Source organism: Megascapheus bottae, chromosome 4 (genome assembly GCF_031878675.1).
Source record: "Megascapheus bottae isolate mThoBot1 chromosome 4, mThoBot2.hap1, whole genome shotgun sequence".
In the NCBI taxonomy this organism is placed as follows: domain Eukaryota; kingdom Metazoa; phylum Chordata; class Mammalia; order Rodentia; family Geomyidae; genus Megascapheus; species Megascapheus bottae.
In genome coordinates this window covers 41,423,944-41,444,540 of record NC_143512.1, presented here as the reverse complement: position 1 = coordinate 41,444,540, position 20,597 = coordinate 41,423,944, and the positions used below count along the sequence as shown (strand labels likewise).

Below are 20,597 nucleotides of genomic sequence, written 5' to 3'. Positions count from 1 at the left end.
TAGTGGTTGAGTGCTTGCCTAGTATGCACGAAGACCTGGGTTTGATTCCTCGGTAACACATACATAGAAAAAAGCCAGAAGTGGTGCTGAGGCTCAAGTGGTAGAGCTCTAGCCTTGAGAAAGTCCAAGGACAATGCTCAGGCCTTGAGCTCAAGCCCAGGACTGGCAAAATAAATAAATAAATAAAAATAAAGTGGCAGATCAAATGAAGCAATAAAAGAAATCTACAAGAAAAAATTGCATTAATCTGTCCCTTTCTTCTAGCAATGTTATTTAATGACTTTTACTTAGTCCATATTGATTGTGAAAGTGTGGCTCTGCTCAAGAAGCATCACTTGCATTTATTATAAATGCAATTTCTCTTGGGCTGGTAGTGTTGCCTAGTGGTAGAGTTCTTGCCTAGCATGCATGAAGCCTTGGGTTTGATTCCTTGGTATCACATACACAGAAAAAGCTGGAAGTAGCATTGTGGCTCAAGTGGTAAAATGCTAGCTTTGGGCAAAAAGTGTCCAGGAACACTGCCAGGCCCTGACTTCAAGCCCCAGGACTGGCCAAAAAAAAAAAAAAAAAGGAAAGAAAAGAAAAAAAAAAGATGCGATTTCTTTTATCTATCAAAATATTATTTATTTAATTTATTGTAAAGGTGATATACAGAGGAGTTATAGTTTTATGTAAGTCAGGTAATTAGTGTAACTTTCTTTTAGAACAGTGTCACTCCTCCCTCATTTTCTCCTACTTTTTCCCTCCCTTACCCACTTCCTTGAAATGTAATTTCTTAAAAGATCCTGCGAGCGGTAAGAGGAAATCAAACTTCAGATGACACTAACAGCAAAGAAGACATAGTGGAAAGTCAGGTGGCCAAAGACATCCCTGTGCATATAGATCTGACCAATCCACAAAATCTGACAACATCTGCAACTAAACACCAGCAAGTAAATCTCGTTTATTTTCTAAAGGAGATTTTGTTGGCATCACTAACTAAAGTTTTCACATTTCCAAGAGCACTGAGGACTGAGCAGGCAGATAAAGGCTCAGGCAAGAGAGATTAAACCCCTTTCTTTGGTGGCAAAGGGTACTCAGATTGGAAAAGGATACCTATGTTTTAGTGGCAACTTCAGTTCTCATCTACATGATGATATAAAATAACCAAATTAGGGCCAGTTTGAGTTTCTTTTAACCTTACTTCAGTTCTTTTTTTTTGTTTGTTTTTTTGTGGGTCCTGGGACTTGAACTCGGCCTGGGTGCTGTCCCTGAGCTCTTCAGCTCAAGGCTACCATCCTACCCTTGAGCCAGGGCCCACTTCCCATTTTCTAGAGGTTAACTGGAGATAAGAGTCTCAGGTCCTTTTGTGCCCCAGCAGGCTTTGAACCTTGATCCTCAGATCTCAGTCTCCTGAGTAGCTAGTTTTACAGATGTAAGCCACCACACCTAGCTATTTTCAGTTCTTGAGTCTAGAAGAAAAACCTGAAAATAAGTTGTAGATTCTATTTCCTGTCAAAGAGTGAAGCTAATTCTATAATAATTCTTCTACTGAACTTGGAAGACTTGATTGGCCTTCAATGAAAGCAAAAGGGTGAGAGGTACTTTTCAACAGCTACTCTCTATTCATTTAAGGGACAAACATCAATGGCAGGGTGTCCCATTTTAAAGTGCTAGCTTTGAAATTCTCCATCAGTAAGGATATTTTTTTGCCAGTCCTGGGCCTTGAACTCAGAGCCTGGGCACTGTCCCTGAGCTTCTTTGGCTCAATGCTAGCACTGTATCACTTCAGCCACAATTCCACTTCTGGCTTTTTCTGTTTATGTGGTACTTCACGTCTGTTAGGCAAGTACTCTACCACGAAGCATTCCCAGCCCCATCAGTAAGGGTTTGTTGGGATTTTTTGTTTGTTTGTTTGTTTGTTGCCAGTCCTGGGCTTGAGCTCAGGGACTGAGCACTGTCCTTGGACTTTCTCAAGACTAGAGCACTACCACTTGAGCCTCAGCACCACTGGCTTTTCTATGTATGTGATACCATGGAATCAAAACCGGGTCTTCGTGCATGCTAGGCTAGCACTCTACCACTAGGCCAAACTCCTGGCCATCAGTAAGGATTTTATTGCCAATGTCCTATCTCTGGACTACCAAGGGAGGGAGAATACAAATCAACTATGAAGACCTGGAATCAACTCTTGAAGAATATAAATAGAGCAGGAGAAATAAGCCAAGCACAAAACAAAAACCAAAACAAAAAACCCAACTTGGACAGGATCAAAGCTTTGTCCATCAGCATGAGATAAAAGTAGTTGTAGGATTTAAAGCACTGAATATCAAATATGTTGGAAATAGATTTATATTATGGCTTATTTTTATTGCAATCCATCTGCTTCCCTATTTCTTTGGTGAGTGAGTGTGTGTGTGTGTGTGTGTGTGTGTGTGTTATTTATTTTTCCCTCAGAAAGAAAAAGAAGTAAACTTACATTTTGTACTTGTTCCGGAAGGTGAAGCCCATTCCGTTTTCCCATTTTAATTGACTTTTCCAAGTATCTCCTGGCTTCAGGCTTTATCTTCTCCAAATCACAGTTTTTCTAAAATCAATAAGCATGACATCCATTTCCACTGCAACAGTGCATGGGGAACCACAAACCATGAGGCCAAAGCAAATTTATTCATCACCTCCACTGCACTACAAAACACAGGTGATTATAAGGCAGGCTCTTTTGAAGACCTAATTTCTTTTATGCTTTGGTGAGCCTGTGTTCATTTACAACAGAAAAATTAAATAAATAAAAAGCATCTAGAATTGCCTTGGCTTGCCTCAGAATTCAGAGCACCTGTGCTATTGGAAGGCGTGATAATAGATGAATTTGCATAATCTCTTTCTGAACATTCTTTATGACTGAGTGGCCTTTTTCACAAAACACATTTCTTATCACAAGTCATCTGAATTTAATTTTCTATCATTTGCCAACCTGGTTCCACTTGAGTAGCAAGAATAGAAATAAAGGGGTAAATCTACAGATGCAGAGTGGGACTCTTTTGCCAAAATGCCAAATAAGGACAGCTGGATAAAACTTCAGCAAAGGCTTCCTGTCACTTGGCAAGGGAGATCAAGGGACTCCAGCAAGCTGCATATGAACAAGCATCCGGGGAAAATGAGTCAGCAATGCAGAAAGAGTAAAGCTGCTGGTGAGTGTGAATCTGTGCAGCAGTACCACACTCCCCCAAAGAACAAAGGAGAGTGGAAAATTCCCCAGCCACAGCAAGGGAATCAAAATGCACAGTCTCTCTAAAACAGGTGGCAAAATACCCACAGCACATCTGGGCAGCTGGTCAGTTAGTGGTCCCCAGGAAAAAATGAACTCCAGACAGGCTCAGCAGGTGTAATAGATTCAGTATGGCTGGAAGCCAATGAGTGCCTTCTGTCACTGGAGCCATACAGACCTTCTATCATTTGAACACTCCATCAAAGCTTTGGGCCATCCATCTCTGATTCTTCCTACTATCCCAACTAATTACTATTATGTTTAGCTTTACAAATGGCATTTTAGCTGCTAAGTGTAGTGATCCACACCTGCAATCAGGACGTGGGAGGTAGAAGTAGGAAGATCATGAGTTGTAGGGTGGCTTGGACTATATAACAAGATCCTGCTCCCCACCCCACTCCCAAAAAAGACCTTTTAGATTTCTGGTGCTAGGCACATGCTACAGTGATTTTTCAAATTTTTCTCATTTTCCAATGAAGCATCAAAAAAGTTATATTTTAATCTTGGCACCACTTTGAACAGCAAACTGGATTTCCCTTTAATATACCAATTAACGATCGGTGCTAGAGCACTAAGACACTGTTGTACCTACATTACTCAAAGTTTCCTCAGTGGAAGCAAACACAATTAGACTTTTTCCATAACCTTCTTTTGTGTCCCTGTGGAATTTGTGAGCATGCTGGCATGACTGAAGTTGGAATTTTAACTGGTCTTGGCATCTACAGGGTTCCTAGCAGCAGGTGCCTGCAGTGGGAACAAACTCAGAATGCCCAGAGAGGACTGGGCTAAGGGCTGGCTCCCTTAGGGACAGGCAGCAGTTCAAATCACCATGCTCATGTGGATGTGATAAACTTGGCTTTATCTAGGCTGATGTTAATTGTGGGGAACGTCACATTAGGAAACTGGGCCAACCTGCCTGTCGCCTTGTTGGGAGGTTTGGCTGTGGTTTGTGATGTAAAATAAGGCTCCCTCGAACCCATGGATTGGCCCGGCCACCCTCTCTGACAGCACCTACCTCCCCCTGTGATAGACTCCTGCTTCTTACTTTAGCCCCTTGTCCTTTCCCATTAAATGAGTTACTGCTGTGACAGTCTCCCTGGAGCTTCTGTGTCTTCCCTCTGGAGAGGGAGGGCTGGGTGAAGGCGGCCAGTCGGCCCTAACCTTTCTCGGTCTCGTCTTAGTGGGGGGAGTGTTCTTCTTGTTGCTCCTGCGGGTCAAGGGACAAGAAGCGCTAAAAACCCCGACAGTTAATAGTACCAAGAAGTCTGTTTTAAAAGTTAGGCATGGCAACAGGAGTTTCCAGATGGTATAATACTGCAGGTTGTAAGGCTGAGAGAATTCAGGAAGTTGGAATTGGGCAGCTGATTGGATAAGTTGTTAAGGACCCAGGTTGGAATTGGGCAGCTGATTGGATAAGTTGTTAAGGACCCAGGTAAGCAAGTAGAGATCCAGAACAGAGGGCCAGTCAGTGAGGAGCTGAAGCATATAGCTGGATATTTTCATAAGCACTGGGGTTCCAGGAACACATCTGACCCCAATCTAAGAATAAGACAGGCCCGAGCTGAGGACAAAGCTTCATCAGGTGACAAAAGCAGAGTTTCTAGTCCATGGCTGTGCTGGCTGTGGACAGAAGTAGACTTGCCAAACCTGTAGGTAGCAAAGCTATTTCAGAAAGCCCAGAAGTATACTCAGGATAGCAGAGTCAAAATTCATAGTGTAGATTAAAATTAAAACTATTTACTATCAAATTAGGTGATACAGGTAAACAGGTAGCAAGATATACATTCTGAGAAAAAAAATCAGCTCTGCATTGGGCCTCATTAAAACATTACTAATTAACATACTAAAATATTTAACTTGTCACAAAAAATGACAACAAAGCAGGTTACAATGTATGCATGTATAGAAAGGTAACACTAAATTAGTAGGCTAATAAAGAAAAAGTAAAACCCCAAATCTGACTCAGTTACAACCAGACAGTACTTGCTAGCCAGACTCTAAGGTCTCTGTGTACTCTGGAGGTCTGCAGTGGAGGAGAGTACTTCTAAAACATGCTTATTAAGCCTGTTGTAATATACTCCTTTATAATCACCAAACAGGGTCAGAACTACATAGTCCAAGGGTTTTCTAAGAGTGAAGCGCCAAATCTCTTAGCCAGCTTTGCTGTAATTACACCTTCCTTCCTGAACAAAAATTTCTCCCCTGGAGTGAACCAGGCCACCTGGGGTGAAGTTTCTCCTCTTTAAAGTGAGGAGGGTCAAAGTAATTCCTCAATTTATAGGATCTGGCAGTAGGCACCCTTATCTTAATCTCTGTGGTGACAAGATTTATTTTCTTTTTAACTTCCTCCTGGAACAAAGTGCTTTTATGTGAATATATTAATATGCTCCTTCCCTACCACAGGTATGCTTCTATAGAATAGAAACTTGGTTAAATGATCTTTCCAAGATTACATGGAATTGTCTGTGTAAAGTACCAAGAGAAATAAATTCTTTACTCTCAGTTTACTGTTCTTCCCTACTATATACCATTCTTAATGTATTATTGTTCTTTAAAATTTCTTACTACTAACAGGACTTTGTCCTTTCCTGTCCTATATCCCCTTATATTTCCAGTTTCTAATATACGTACGTTAAAATGTTTCTCAGTGGGATTTTGTGTTGTGTATACTACATATACAAAGTAGAAACCATCATGCCGATGAAAAAAACTTTGAAGATTGAGATTGTATCTTGCTTTAAATATCATTTACAAAGTAGATTTGCAAATTATGAATTTGCTAAGGAAGTACACAGAGTCATTAAAATGTGTTACTGGAACCCATTTTTTTTTTGGAGGGGGGAACTGGTCATGGGACTTGAACTCAGGGCCTTGAGTTCTACCACTCTACCACTTTGAGCCACAGCACCATTTCCAATTTTCTAAGGATTAAGATAAGAGTCTTACAGATTTTCTTGCTTGGGATTGCTTTAAACCATGATCCTCAGATCTCAGCCTCTTGAGTAGCTAGGATTACAGGCATGAGACACCAGCACCCAGCTACTAGAATCCATTTTACAAGCTAAAATAGAGAAAATAACATGGTGTACTTGCAGTTTAGTTTTCTTTTTCCTCATTCCCTACAACTCATGACCTATTGCTAGGTTTTCATCAAAGGCTGTTGAGGGTGCTCTAAAAGGCCTGTCCAAAGGATAACCGCTCAATATGCCAGCATAGGATGTGTGGCTTTTATAAGGCCATGGTATGAAGACACCACACTGAGCAAGGCATTTTTATGTGGGACTAGTTCAATTCCACTCAGCACACTTATGGAGGGAAATGGGGATGAAAATCCTTGAGAAGCTTTAAGTCCTCAGAGAGGAAAAAGTGAAGATCTATTAATAGATGTCAATATTACGTACTGTGAAGAGAAAGTCAAATAGTTGGACAAAAGAAAGGCACATATTGATGTCATTTTTTATGGAATAAAACAAATATGAAACTATTTTAAAAAAAAGGCACTTAAAGGGCTGTCTGGTCAACAAGGAAAATAAGCTACAGGAGATAATGTTTTATATATTTAGATCCCAAAGCTTTTCCCCCACTCTTTGTGAGCCTGGGTATCACTAAGTACTCCAGGCTGCCTTTCAACTCACAATCTTCCTACTTCAATCTCTCAAGTACTGGGATTACAGGTGTGCATCATCCTACCCACCTGGATCCCAAGAGATTTAAAGGCCCGAAAAAATTTACACACTTCAGATTATAATGAGATGTACAGATTTCCCAAATCCAGAGAACATGATAAACACATAAAGCAATTTTGAGCATAGTTTTTAATGTGGTAATGTTTATTTAAAATAAAAATTTATTGTTATGATTCAAATGTTTATAAGAGGGGTTACCATCTCATAAGTCAGGTAATGGGTACTTTTTTTTTTTTTTTGACAATGTCAACTGTGGTCATGGTTTTAAAGCACTGGTTCCTGAGTTTTAATTTGGTACTAGTATTGTAGGAGAGTTAATTTAACTTGACACAGATATTGTAGGAAAATTATGTAGGCTTAAACTCATATGCATGGTCTGAGAGAGGGGCTCAGTTGGTAGACAGGTGCATATTAGGAAGGCGCTGGACTGAACTTCCAGCACAAGAAATAAAATTATGTAAAGACCCATTTCTCAGTATAGCACCATTAAAACTTCCCCTTCTAAATCATTCTTTGGTGAAGATGAATTGATAAGACCAAAGCCCACTGCTCTGAAAAAGTATAAACAATATTACAATAGGCTACTCTATTTCTCAAGTCTAGCTTGCATAATTCAACCTCTTTCATCCAAGACTTGCCTTCCTCTTGTGCATTTATTACTTAGCAGACCACTGGGGTAAATATGCCTGTATTGCTTTATCATCAACAAACTGTACATTTTTTCTCAGCAAGATGACAAGAGTGTTGTGAAACCTTCAATTATTGCTATTTATTGAATTTTGAATCACTATACATGTGTAATATGAGAGGATCTTATAGTATTTCTATACATGTAGCAAGTGTATTTTGAACAAATTCACTCCCTGAACCATGCTCCCATTTCTCCCTTTCCCCCTCCTTTCTTTTCCAAACAATGCTTGGTTTATTTCATTATACTGTATCTACACACACACACACACACACGCATGTGCGCGCCCGTGTAATGTCCTTCAATCCTCTTCATCTCTTCTTTTCCCTCCTTCTGCTCATTTTGTTAGTACTTTTACATTCAAATTCCATTACTATTACCACCATCACCACCACCATTTTAGATGTATAGCCCATAAGTTAGAATATGCAATGTCTAGGTTTCTGAGGTTTGGCATATCTCATTCAACATGATAATCATCAGTTCCACACAATGATGATCTCATTTTCTTTATGGCCGAGTAATATTCCGTGATGTGTGTGTGTGTATGTGTGTGTGTGTGTGTGTGTGTGTGTGTTTGCAATTGTACCAATTTACATTCTGACCAACAGTGCATGAGGGTTCCTTTTCTCCACGGCATCTGTGGTAGCATTTGTTGTAAGATTTATTTGAAAATTGCTATTCTGGCTGTGGTGAGATGGAAGCTTAGTGTAATTTTGATTAGCATTTCCTATGTTGGACATTACATGTATTTATTAGCCATTTGTATTTCTTTTTCTGAGAACTGTCCAATTAGTTTGCTTCTTTATTAACTGCATTATTTGTTCTTTTGCATAAGTTACCTACTGCATGTACCAATGTACCTCTGCTGTTACTGTCTGATTTCGTAAATGAGGGTGAGTTTAATTTTATCCTTACATATGTAGTTATCCTTATAGTGTCTATCAAATATTACATGAAAATTTAACAAATTAAATGTATATTTAATACGAGTAAAAGAAAAGGAGAATTTCTTTACCCCATTATCTAGAAAATTAGCCAAATGTCAAAAGCCAAGCAGCTATGGCCTGGCATTTCTCAGTTCTGACAAAAACAACTTGTTCATTAAAAAAAATTGCTCAGCCAGGCATCTGGGGCTCAGGCCACTGGTATTCTGCATCTCCAGCAAGGGAAGTCCTAGCACCCTGAGGAGGTCAAGCCATGAAGAATCACCAGTTAGCCACATAAGGAGATTATATGACTGAGCTTGTGCTCTAAAAATTCATTTGTTGAAGTCCCAAATCTCAATGGGGTGGAATTCAGAGACAGGCTTTTGCAAAGGTTATTTAGGTGGAATGAAGTCAATAGGGTGGCATCTTAATGTGCAAGGTTCGGTGGTTATATAATAAGAGGAACAGATCTTTACCACCATTCCCCATGTAGAGTGAGAAAGGCGAGGTGAATGCAATCAGTGTCCCAACCAGGAGGCTCTCATCCAAACAGGATCATGCTGGTTTTTGTCTCACACTTCCAGCCTTCAGAATAGTGAGAACATAAATTTCTGCTATAATGCCACTCAGTCTATGGTACTTTCTTATGATAGCTGACCAAGATATGCAGGGATTACAGAAAACAAATGGTTAGTCCAGTCTGCTTCAACTCCAGTTATCTATGCCAAACATAAATCCTAACCACCAGAACCTCAGAAAATAACATGATTTTTGCCATTTCTGGCTACTAAGTTTTGGTGAAATAAGTTAAATGTCAACAGAAATAAGTGGAAGTTTACTGGGCCCAGATCTGTACAAAGAACCATGAAATGAAATTTCACATTTCTATTCATTAATCCTAAGTAAAAAATGACTGAGAGGTAAGATATTTTATATCCAATTTGGAAACTATATTTGATTACTGTCTAAATTGGTAGTATCTTGGGACCTCAGTATTATTCACTTTAGTAAGACATGCCTGACATTGCATACTTTGTATTGCTTAAGATCTTATTCTCCAGTGTAAAGAAGAATTCATATGATACTTCATGGTGGTCCTGTTTCTCTTATACAGCAGTACAGTAATATAAATATTTGGAGTATATTTGCCATTTTATTGAAGTGTCCAGTTCTAACAGAAACTAACATTATTTAAAAGCTAAAAAAAAGGGTCGGGAGTTTGGGCTAGTGGTAGAGTGCCTGCCTAGCACGCACAAAGACCTGGGTTCAATTCCTCAGTACCACATACGTAGAAAAAGCTGGAATGGTGCTGTGGCACCAAATGGTAGAACAGTAGTCTTGAGAAAACCCAAGGACAATGCTCAGGCCCTGAGTTCCAGACCCAGGACTGGAAAAAAAAAAGAGCTAAAAAATACTATCTAAACAAACCACTATTTTTTTTTTTTAGAGATTCCCTTCTTTTTTTTATTGTAATTAGTAAAAGGGTTACATGATATTTGCCAGATAGAAGGTGCATTAATTCACATACATTGATACCCTTTTACATGTCTTGGTACCCATTACCCTCCCCCCCACACCCCCCACCCGTCTTGGTTTTCCCCCCCTTCCCTATCAAATTTCAAATAACCAAATACAAATAAATTCAATATATCAGATAACAAAGTGAGATACTGTAACAATATGAGATAACCAAGGGACAGCAAAGGAGATGAGAAACAACATAGTACATTAAGGACAACAATCATTCGTTATATTAAACAAACCACTATTAAGGAACGTGTTTAGAAGTAACTAAATTCATCCAGGAGTGTGGCCTACTGGAAGTGTGCTTGACTAGCATGCATGAAGCTCTGGATTTGATTCCTGAGTACTACATACACAGAAAAAGCTGGAAGTGGTGCTGTGGCTAAAGTGGTGGAGTGCTATCCTTGAGAAAGCTCTAGGATAGTGCCCAAGTACTGAATTCAAGCCCCAGGACTGGCAAAAAAAAAAAAAAAAAAAAAGTAGCTAAATTCGTCTATTGAGTTTCAATTCAAACACAGAATAACATAGAATACTTGGTTTTGTTATTCTGATATTACCCTAACAGACTTTGTAGAAGACACTAAAGTGTTTACACAATAATCTACATGTATGAGAGTAATTGTTTCATGGGAATAAATCTGAAACTAATTTAGATTGTTGTAACAATGTCCTAAATGAACAGCCCAAATACCTAAACAAATCTTAAGAATATATGAATGGACTGGTGTCTATGGGTTCAATAACATCTTTTTTTTTTTTTTTTTTTTTTGGCAGTACTAGGGATCTAGCCCAGCGCCTAGTGAGTGTAAAGCTTGTGGCTTGTGCATACTCATCACTAAGCCACCTTCCAGGCCCTTGGAATTTTTTGTTTTTCTTGTAGGTTCCCCACCCCCTCCCTGTTAAAGGTATTTATAACAACTTTTACCTGTAAATGAATGATTCTATGAAATATATCTTCTCTCATGCTCATCTCAATATCAAACCGAGAAAGTCTCTTGTCTGCTTCTGTGCTTGCTGCCCTTACTTCTTTGTCAGAGGACACGTGCTGTGGGAAGTCCAGCATAGTTCTTTCCACTGTTGATAGAAAGAAGAACTATGAACACCACAGGACTCATCAGAGCAATATGCAGCCAAATACCACTTTCCAGATGAATGACACCCTGATGTACATTCTTTGCTATGCAGACTTTTCTAAGACTATCAAAAGGCAGAAACTAATGCAGAACTTGGCTGTCCCACTTGGCATCAATATGAACAATAAGGGTGTGCGACCTCTGAGCATTTATCAAAATGCTCAGGCTATTAGAACAGCCAGATGGCACAACTTGTAATCCCAGCACTTAGGAGGTACGGGCAGAAAGATAGTGGGCTCAAGACTGACCTGGACTACACAGTAAGACCCTAACTCAAAAAAGCCAGAATACATTCAAGGTGTAGTTTCTTAACCATCTTAAGATAAAGATACTAATCAAAGGCAGAACTCCTAAGGGCAGGGGCATGAGGTTCTGCTATGGAGAAGGTTAGACCTTGGAGAAGGAGGGGCTTGGTGCAGGGTTTGAAAAGTAGAGGCTGAAAGCCTGGCAGATGTAGATGCAGCTACAGCTACAGCTACAGCTACAGCTACAGATACAGATACAGATACAGCTACAGCTACAGCTACAGATACAGATACAGATAAGATCCAATTTTTATGCTGTCCTGGGGCTTGAACTCAAGAGCTTGGATGCTGTCCCTAAGTTTTTTTGCTCAGGACTAGAACTCTACCACTTGAGCTACAGCTCCACTTCAGGCTTTTTGGTAGTTTATTGGAAATATGAGTCTTATAGAGTTTTCTGTTTGAGCTGGCTTCAAACCAGCAATTCTTATATCTCAGTCTCTTGAGTATCTAGGATTACAGGTGTGAGCTCCTGTACCCAGAAAGACAAAGGATTTTTAAAGAAATAAACAGATTAGCTGGGTATTGATGTCTCATACCTATAATCCTAGATACTCAGGAGACTGAGATATAAGGATCATGGTTCAAAGCCAGCCCAGGCACAAAAGTCTGTGAATGGACTTCCACTTGTAAATGAAAGTGAAGCTATAGTTCAAAGTGGCAGAGAACTAACTTTTTTTTGCTCAGAGACAGTGCCTGGCACGGAATTCAGCCCCAGGACCAAAAACAAAACAAAACAAACAATAAACCCAAAGAAACAAGCAGATTAATTTAGTAGGACTGGGTTTGTTTAGAATAAAACTTCTTATATTTTCTATACACAGAATCTATAAATTTTAATCAATATTATCATGGATCCTGCCTTAAATAGATAACATATATTAAGTAATAATTTTATTGTTATTAAGGTATTGTAGAGAGGGACTACCATTTCATAAGTAATGAGTATATTTCTTTTTTTGTACAATATCACCCCTCCTTTGCTTTTCCTTACTTTATCCCTCCCATCTCTACCCACAAGTTACATAGGTCATTTAATAAAATATTTTCATATAAACATAAAACAATCTAAGAATTGTCATAAACATAAGTAGACAGAGTTTGGCCTAGCAGTAGAGTGCTTGCCTAGCATGCCTGAAGACCTGTGTTCAATTCCTCAGTACCACATACATAGAAAACAACAGAAGTGGTTCTGTGGCTCAAGTGGTAGAGCTCTAGTCTTGAGAAAGCCCAAGGACAGTGCTTCAGGCCCTAAGTTCAAGCCCTACGACTGGCAAAAAATAAATAAGTAAGTGGACATAGCCAGTAAACAGCTAAATACTGAGGATGTTTCTGTTACATACTTTAATACAAGTATGTTCTAATCTTCACTAAAGTTTTTTCTTGAGTTTTTATTTATTTGTATTTTGACTTTAATTGGTCAAAATCTTGAATTAGTTAGATAATCAAGATTATACAATGAAAATCAGATTTCAGCTATGATTATGCCTGTTCTGAGACAATGAATGTATTTTCATCTTCCCATCTTCAGCGTTTTGAAAGTATTCAACTAGATAAATTTACACAAGTAATACACTGCAGAGAAAATAGTTGCCTCTTACCAAAAAATAGAAGTTAAGAGGAAGGAAGGACAAAAGAAAAAGAAATAAAAATCTTACTCCAAGAGGGATTCTTTTCATTTTATAAATTATATGTTCTTATTTTCGGTCTTAAAAACTTCTGGGGTTATCCATTTATTTTGATCTATATGACCAAAAGGAAAAAGGATAAATAGGATATCGATGTAATAGCATAGGCATCAGTATAGATGTCTGATAAAACCAACAGAATTCATTGGTGGTTATTAGTAGCTAAGTTTGTAGCATTAGATTGATTATATGAAATTTCATCAGAAAAACAAAGTACATTTAAACAAAAGATTTCTCAGGTTCTTCCACATCTAAAAATGTTGAGTTCTGCCTAGAAATCACTTCATTTTTAAATAGAAGTTGTATGTTGGAATCATTCATGAAAATAGGAGTTGATTGTACTAAAAAATATAAATATTTGTTGCCATCCTATCTCCCCAACTCCTGTGGACCTCTTGATATGGAATACAGGTAGATTATGCTTATATTTCAAAGAACCATTTTTTTGTGATGAAGGCTATACTTGTGATATAGTACAATGGCTTCAATTAACAGTGGCACAGGAAAACAGATAAACATATTGGTATGAGATAAATTTTGGAATTATAATTGATGTGAATGGGTGATGAATAGAATATAAGTTAAGAAAAAAACGTAAGTCAAGAAAGCATACTTCGAATTTTGTATTGTTATTATTAACTAGTTGTACAAAGGGTTACAATTCCATAAGTATTAAATAACATAATATATGTAAAGTGGCTGTGATGTTTGTAAATACTTATCCATAAAATTAGCTCTCTTTACTAAAAAAAAGTTATGCAAGCTGCCTTACTTCCTGAACTACTGCTTCAACAAAACTTGTTAAAAACTGTCAGTTATTAAAATAAATCCAGGGCCGGAAGTTTGGCCTAGTGGTAGAGTGCTTGCCTAGCATGCACGAAGACCTGGGTTTGATTCCTTGATACCACATACGTAGGAAAAAAGCAGGAAGTGGTGCTGTGACTCAAGTGGTAGAGCTCTAGCCCTGAGCAAAAAAAAGTCCAAGGACAGTGCTCAGGCCCGAGTTCAAGCCCCATGACTGGCAAAAAATAAATTAAAAAAATAGAAAAAAATTATTAAAAAATAAAATAAAATAAAATAAATCCATATGGTAGATTTTTTAAATAATGCATCTAATAATGTATCTAATAATACATGAAATGTTATGCCTGTTAGTGAAAGAAAAACATGGAAGAGAAGTTTTAAAATGTAATACATGCAGAATTTGTTTAAGCTAGAATTAATAATATGGTTGCATTTTCTTTTTTTTTTAAAATTAGCTCAAGAGCTAATTTAACTACTAAAAAATGTTTAAAATTAGCACAAAAAGATACTACGAAGAACTCAAATGAGTAATAAAACTCAGAAGCCTAAAACTAGAAACACATTATTAAACAAACAATAATGCTGCAAACCATTTCCTTTCTTCCTTCCTTTGCTTCAAAGTTCTGGAAGCAGAGTAGAGCTTTCCCTGTGAAGCTATCAACAAGGCTGATGCCTGGGACCTGCCACTGGACAAACAAGGCTTTAGCAGCTACTGACAGATGCAGAAGGTACTCCCACAACATTCACACATAAAAGGAAGTGAGTCTTCGGGACCGGGAGTTTGGCCTAGTGGTTAAAGTGCTTGCCTAGCATGCATGAAGACCCGGGTTTGATTCCTTGGTACCACATACATAGAAAAAAGCTGGAAGTGGTGCTCAGGCTCAAGTGGTAGAGCTCTAGCCTTGAGAAAGTCCAAGGACAGTGCTCAGGCCCTGAGCTCAAGCCCTGGACTGGCAAAAAAAAAAAAAGAAAGAAATCTCCCAAACTCAACAATTTGAATGACTAATTCACAAAGATAAATTTATGGGAAAGCAGAAGCAAATATCACAAATCTTAAAGTATGTTTAAAAGATCCATTATTGAGAAAAATCAGAACCTTAAATAATTACTTATTTCATTTTAAATTAAATATTAATTACTTAGGCATAAGGCCCTGAGTCTGAGCCCCTGTGCTGGCTAAAAGAGAAGGAGGGGAGAAGAGAATGAGGGAGGAGAAGGAGAAAGTGAGGGGAGAAAGTGAGGGAAGAGAGTAAGGGAGAGAGTGAGGGAGGAGAGGTTGAGAGTAAGGAGAGGAGAGGAGGGGAGGGAGGCAGGCAAACAAACAAGCAAGCATTTTTAGCTGAGTATGGCAATGTGTGTTTGTAATGCCAGTATTTGGGAGGCAGAGGATGGAGAAACAAATTTAAGGCAAACTTGGACTACCTAAAACTTGTCTAAAAAATAAAAAATAAAAAAACTAAGAAAAGCTGGGCTTGAATGGCTCATACCTGTAATCCTAGGTACTCAGAAGGCAAAGGTCTGAGGACGGTAGTTCAAAGCCAGCCTGGGCAGAAAAGTCTGTGAGATTCCTATCTCCAGTTCACCTCCAGAAAACCAGAAGTGGCGTTGTGAGTTAAAGTGGTAGAGTGCTAGACTTCAGCAAAAGTGCTCCATGACAGTGCCCAGGTCCTGAGTTCAAGCCCCACAACCAACAATAAAAAACAACACCAAGAAAAATAATTTTCCTCCACTGATTTTGTTTCTTTCTTTATTTATTTATTGTGGGTGATGGGGCTTGAACTCCAGGCCTAGGTGCTATTTCTGAGATTTTCAGTTCAAGGCTACCACCCTATCCTTGAACCACAGCCCCACTTTCATTTTCTAGTGATCAATTGGAGATAAGAGTCTCATGGTCTCATGGCCTGGGTTGGCTTTGAACCACAATCCTCAGATCTCACCCTCCTGACTAGCTGGGATTTTTATATGAATTAAATGTATTAGCTAGCTTATCAACCTGCTCATGAATGATGGAAGAAAAGCACCTGAGCTAAACATGAAGCACGTACAGAGTGGAACACACATATGAAGTCACCTATGGAATATCTCTGCCAAATAACGAATGACTTTCGTTCGTGTGCTCAAGCATCCTACTCACCTATATACTTTACTTCCACATCTGCCAGCACCTGCAAACAGTTCTCGTAAGTTACTTCCTCTAAGTCCAGCATTCCAACTGTGTCGTACACCTGTTTGGTCTGCAAGATGAGCTCCTCTGTCCTTGTTTTAATTTGTTCTGGTGAAAGATCCCATCTTAGAACATTTCTGCCAGCTGCAGTGTAGGAAGATATTTCCTGGAGAGGAGATGTCATTCCTCTTCCCAAAGTCATTCTGAGTAAAATCCTGGAACCACCAACTCTAAAAAGAACAGTAATAAAAATTTTGTAAAAAGAATAGAGATGACAGTTTCTGTTGGTCCAAAACAAAGAAAAAAATATACATTAAGAAAGCAAATTTCATGGAGAGGGAAAAATGGAGAAAAAAAGGAGGGGGTATCAATGTTCAAGAAATCATGTACTCACTACCTATAATGTAACTGTAACCCCTCTATACATCACCCAGATAATAAAATACAATTTATTTTTAGAAAAGCAAATTTCAATTAAAAGTAACTTTTCAAAAAATACAGGGAAAAATTTCTCAGTTGACCACATATTATTTAAAACTAAGTTCTTTTTCATTTTAAAATTTTTTCTTGCATCAAGGTTTAATGGAATGTATGCTATCCAAACACTGAACTGTTAATGTAATGAAACCACATAGAGAAAGTCAAGTGTCAGAGATATACAAATTATTCTTTATAAATTAAACTAATAACTTTTCCTGTGTTAATTTCTAGCAACCATGTACAAGAGAGTTAAAAAATTAGGCTGGGAATGTGGCTTAGTGGTAGAGTGTTTGCCTAGCATGCATGAAACCCTGGGTTCGATTACTCAGTACCAAATAAACAGAAAAAGACAGAAGTGGCACTATGGCTCAAGTGGTAGAGTGCTAGCCTTAAACAAAAAGAAGCTCAGGGACAGTGCCCAGACCTAGAGTACAAGTCCCAGGATTGCTCCCCCCCCCAGCAAAAAAAATGGTAAGTTTAGTAAGAAATTATTTAAAATATTCTTTTATATAAAATGCTAATTTTCTCCCCAATAGCACAATGATTTACATTCATTTCTGAAAATAATCTCTGGTATCACTTTTACATTGCCATAAAAGAAAAGGGAAAACAAATCTTTTAAGAATCAGGACACCAATCTCTCCCTCATTCGTTACAGCAGTAAGGAATCTTTTTTGCCAAGAGTCATTTGGTATATGGTGTTTGGTGGTATCAATTTTATGTTGTCATGTAAAAAGCTCCTACATGTATTAAATTTTGATTCCAAATCATTTCTCAAATCATATACAGTCCACAAGTCATCCCTTATCTTGGCCTTAAAACAGTCAAAGTAGTAATAATCCTATGTTTAAAAGTCTCTCTTTCTCTCTCCATATGTATCTCATTCCTTCCTAATTTTCCCCAACTCATTCTCCAATTTTAGAGCTATGCGTTTTTAAAAGCTACATTTCCTAATATCTACATAGTGGATGTTTAGGCACTGTGAAAATGTTTTCTATACAGAAACTCACTAAAGTCCTTCAACAATAAACAATGTAAACCAGTTTTCTGGTTTTATCATGAACAACTATGAATTATATAATGAATAACCACAACTACAAGTGAATATCCCAGACTACACACTAGTGATACTGTGGGAGCTATGATTAAAAATTCATGTCATTGGTGGCATTTACTAGACACTATGTAACTTGTGAGTGGGGATGGGAGGAAAAAATTGCACAAGAGTGAGGAAAGGGATGACACTGTCCAAAAAGAAATGTACTCTTTTCTTGACTTATATAACTGTAGTCTACCCCCTCCTACCCCCCGTACATCACCTTTGTAATAATAAAAATAAAGAATAAAGGTGTAAACCTAAAAGCAGAAACAAACAAAAACCATGTTGTCAGGTGGGCTCATGCTCATATTCTAGCTTTTTTTTGGGGGGGGGGGGCGAGATCTGAAGATGTCAATCAGAAACCACTAGGGGTAGGAAAATGTTTAAGACCTATCTCTAATTAGTAAACAAAAGGCCAGACTAGAAGTGGAAGTATGGCTCAAACAGAGTATGCCAGTAGTTACATCAAAAGAGCTGAGAGCACCACACACACACACACACACACACACACACACACACACACACACGCACAGAACCATCAACCAAAGGATTTGAATAAAAGAGAGGACCAAAAATGTTGGGAGAAGACATCAAATGCAGGGAACATAATGGTAAAACCAGATTGTGAAACTCAGTTGATTTTTGGTTTTGTGTGGGGGATGCACTCAGGGCCAGGTGCAGTGCATGTGCTCTTCCCCAGCGCTATACTTATACCTGCTCCCTTCAAAGATATTTTACACAGTGGTAGAGATGCTGGTGAGGGTACATCACTGCTGGTGGAGGTGGCAGCTAGGGAAGAAAGATGTTGATGCTTCCTTCTTTCTTTGTGGAATGGGTGTAGAAGGAGAAGAATGTGGATTTTAGAAAAGGTCAGCAGAAAGAAAGATCTAAGAAAAGGCCCGGGAATGTGGCCTAGTGGTAGTGTGTTTGCCTCGCTTGCACAAAGCCCCAGGTTTAAGTTCTCAGTAACACATACACAGAAACAGCCAGAAGAGGCACTGTGGTAGAGCTCTAGCCTTGAGAAAGCCCAAGGCCAGTACTCAGGCTCTGAGTTCAAGCCCCAGAACTGGCAATCGATCAATCAATTAATCAATCAAATTGGTCTTTCTGATTCCAGCCCCAGCTCTTTGCAAGCTGTTGTGGCCCAGATGTTAATGAATGGCTCTCAGCTGCCAAGTAGAAACCACATTGTTGATGACCACAGGGACTGGGCTGCAGGAGTTGTCTCCTACTTTTATAAACCATCCAGAGTCCTTTTTTCCATAGTATCATAGGTGAAGAAATGATTCCTATAGTTCTCTAGATCTTTCCCAGGCTCAAGGCCAGAATTTCTGTTTTGCTGTCATGGGAAAGGACAGCTAGTCACCCACTTAAAAACCAAAAGATACATAGATAGATCTAAGACAGTATTGAACTGTGGAGTTTTATTTCTCAAGGGAATGGTCTAGAAACAATAGAAAAGTCTACGGTGTGGTAGATGATTAGATATACATAGGTCGTACAGCCATTCATCTCTTTTCCCTATATAATTTCATATGTATTCCTCCCTTTTTGCATGGACCCCCTAACTCAGTCAGTCCATTTGTTCTAGAGGTGGCTGCCTCTCATCACAGGATTCAGGCATAGGATGCTGCTGACAGAAAGAGGTCTCATTCCCAGTCGATGCAACTGAGGTAAGCTTGCGTCCTTGATGGCAGCTGGCAGCCATCCTATGAGAAAAAATGGAATGTGATTTATGATGAAATATATGCTATGAATGGTAGAATAGAGAGGAAACTGAATATTTAATATCATTGAGCTCCTAGACTAACTCTGAAGCCTGACTCAGAGCCAGCTTTCCCAGTTGTGTGACTCAATAAATCCTCTGCAGTGTTCAAGGCAGTTTAAATGTGGTTTTTTGGCTTCATAGATAAAGGCTTTTTTAACAATAGAAACTAAAAAGGGAATAAGCGTAAGGGAAAAAAAGCCTCCTGTGGAGGTCAGAGTACAAGAAATGATGGATGATTTAAGGGGGCTTATAATGTTGATGTTGGCGCAAAATGTGAACTTCAGTATGTGCCGTTAGCTAAAAATTTCTATTATTCCTGCAACCTTTATGGACACAGACCTCTAAGGAGCCTCTAAGAGAGTCAGCTACGACTATGACTGATTGTGCTGCCAAGAAGTTCTAGAACAGATGAAAAGCCTGGGCCAAGTACTGCTGAGTTAAATGAACAGTAAGTATAAGAACAATGTCTGAAACATTTTTACCATCCACGTACAGATGACTATAGGAACATTTTCATTATTAATAGCTTTAAAGTAAAATAACTTCAAGCATTTCACTAAGATGATCACTCCCAGTTTTTTTTATTTCCAAATGATTATATCAAGGTTGATACTTGTTCATAGCTAATCTGATTTTAACTCAGTTAAACTGGAAAGTGTCAATACCTCTACCTGGCCCACGGGACTCAACCTTCTGTATACTTCCACTACTACTAGAGAGGGCAAAAGGCATCAATATGGAAGGAAAGCCTCAACAATGAAAGAAACAAAAGTTAAAAATCATGATATGAGGCCACGAGTTTTGCCGAGTGGTAGAGTGCTTGCCTAGCATGCACAAACACTGGGGTTCAATTCCTTGGTAACACATACATAAAAAAAGCTCAAGTGGTAGAGCACTAGCCTTGAGGAAAGCCAAGTACAGTGCTCAGGCCCTGAGTTCAAGCCCCAGGACTGGTAAAAAAATATATAGATAGATAGATAGATAGATACATATTTTTATATATATATCATGATGTCATGGGTTTATAGGACATATTAAATTTTTATGTTAGTATTTGTTTTCTCATGTTCTGGGATTTTATCTTAATT

General features: G+C 38.5%; 1 protein-coding gene across 2 annotated transcripts in view; it reads right to left on the bottom strand.

The window, feature by feature from the left end:
• The window catches only part of Nln (neurolysin), an 84,815-nt gene that overhangs the window by 43,556 nt on the left and 20,662 nt on the right, over positions 1 to 20,597 (bottom strand). For both annotated transcript variants that reach the window (XM_090331749.1, XM_090331750.1), the window contains exons 2-4: positions 16,133 to 16,392; positions 10,997 to 11,145; positions 2,459 to 2,566 (exon numbers count right to left, since the gene is read on the bottom strand). In XM_090331749.1, the coding sequence (XP_090187875.1) occupies positions 2,459 to 2,566; positions 10,997 to 11,145; positions 16,133 to 16,392 (517 nt within the window). The remainder of the gene's footprint in view (positions 1 to 2,458; positions 2,567 to 10,996; positions 11,146 to 16,132; positions 16,393 to 20,597) is intronic.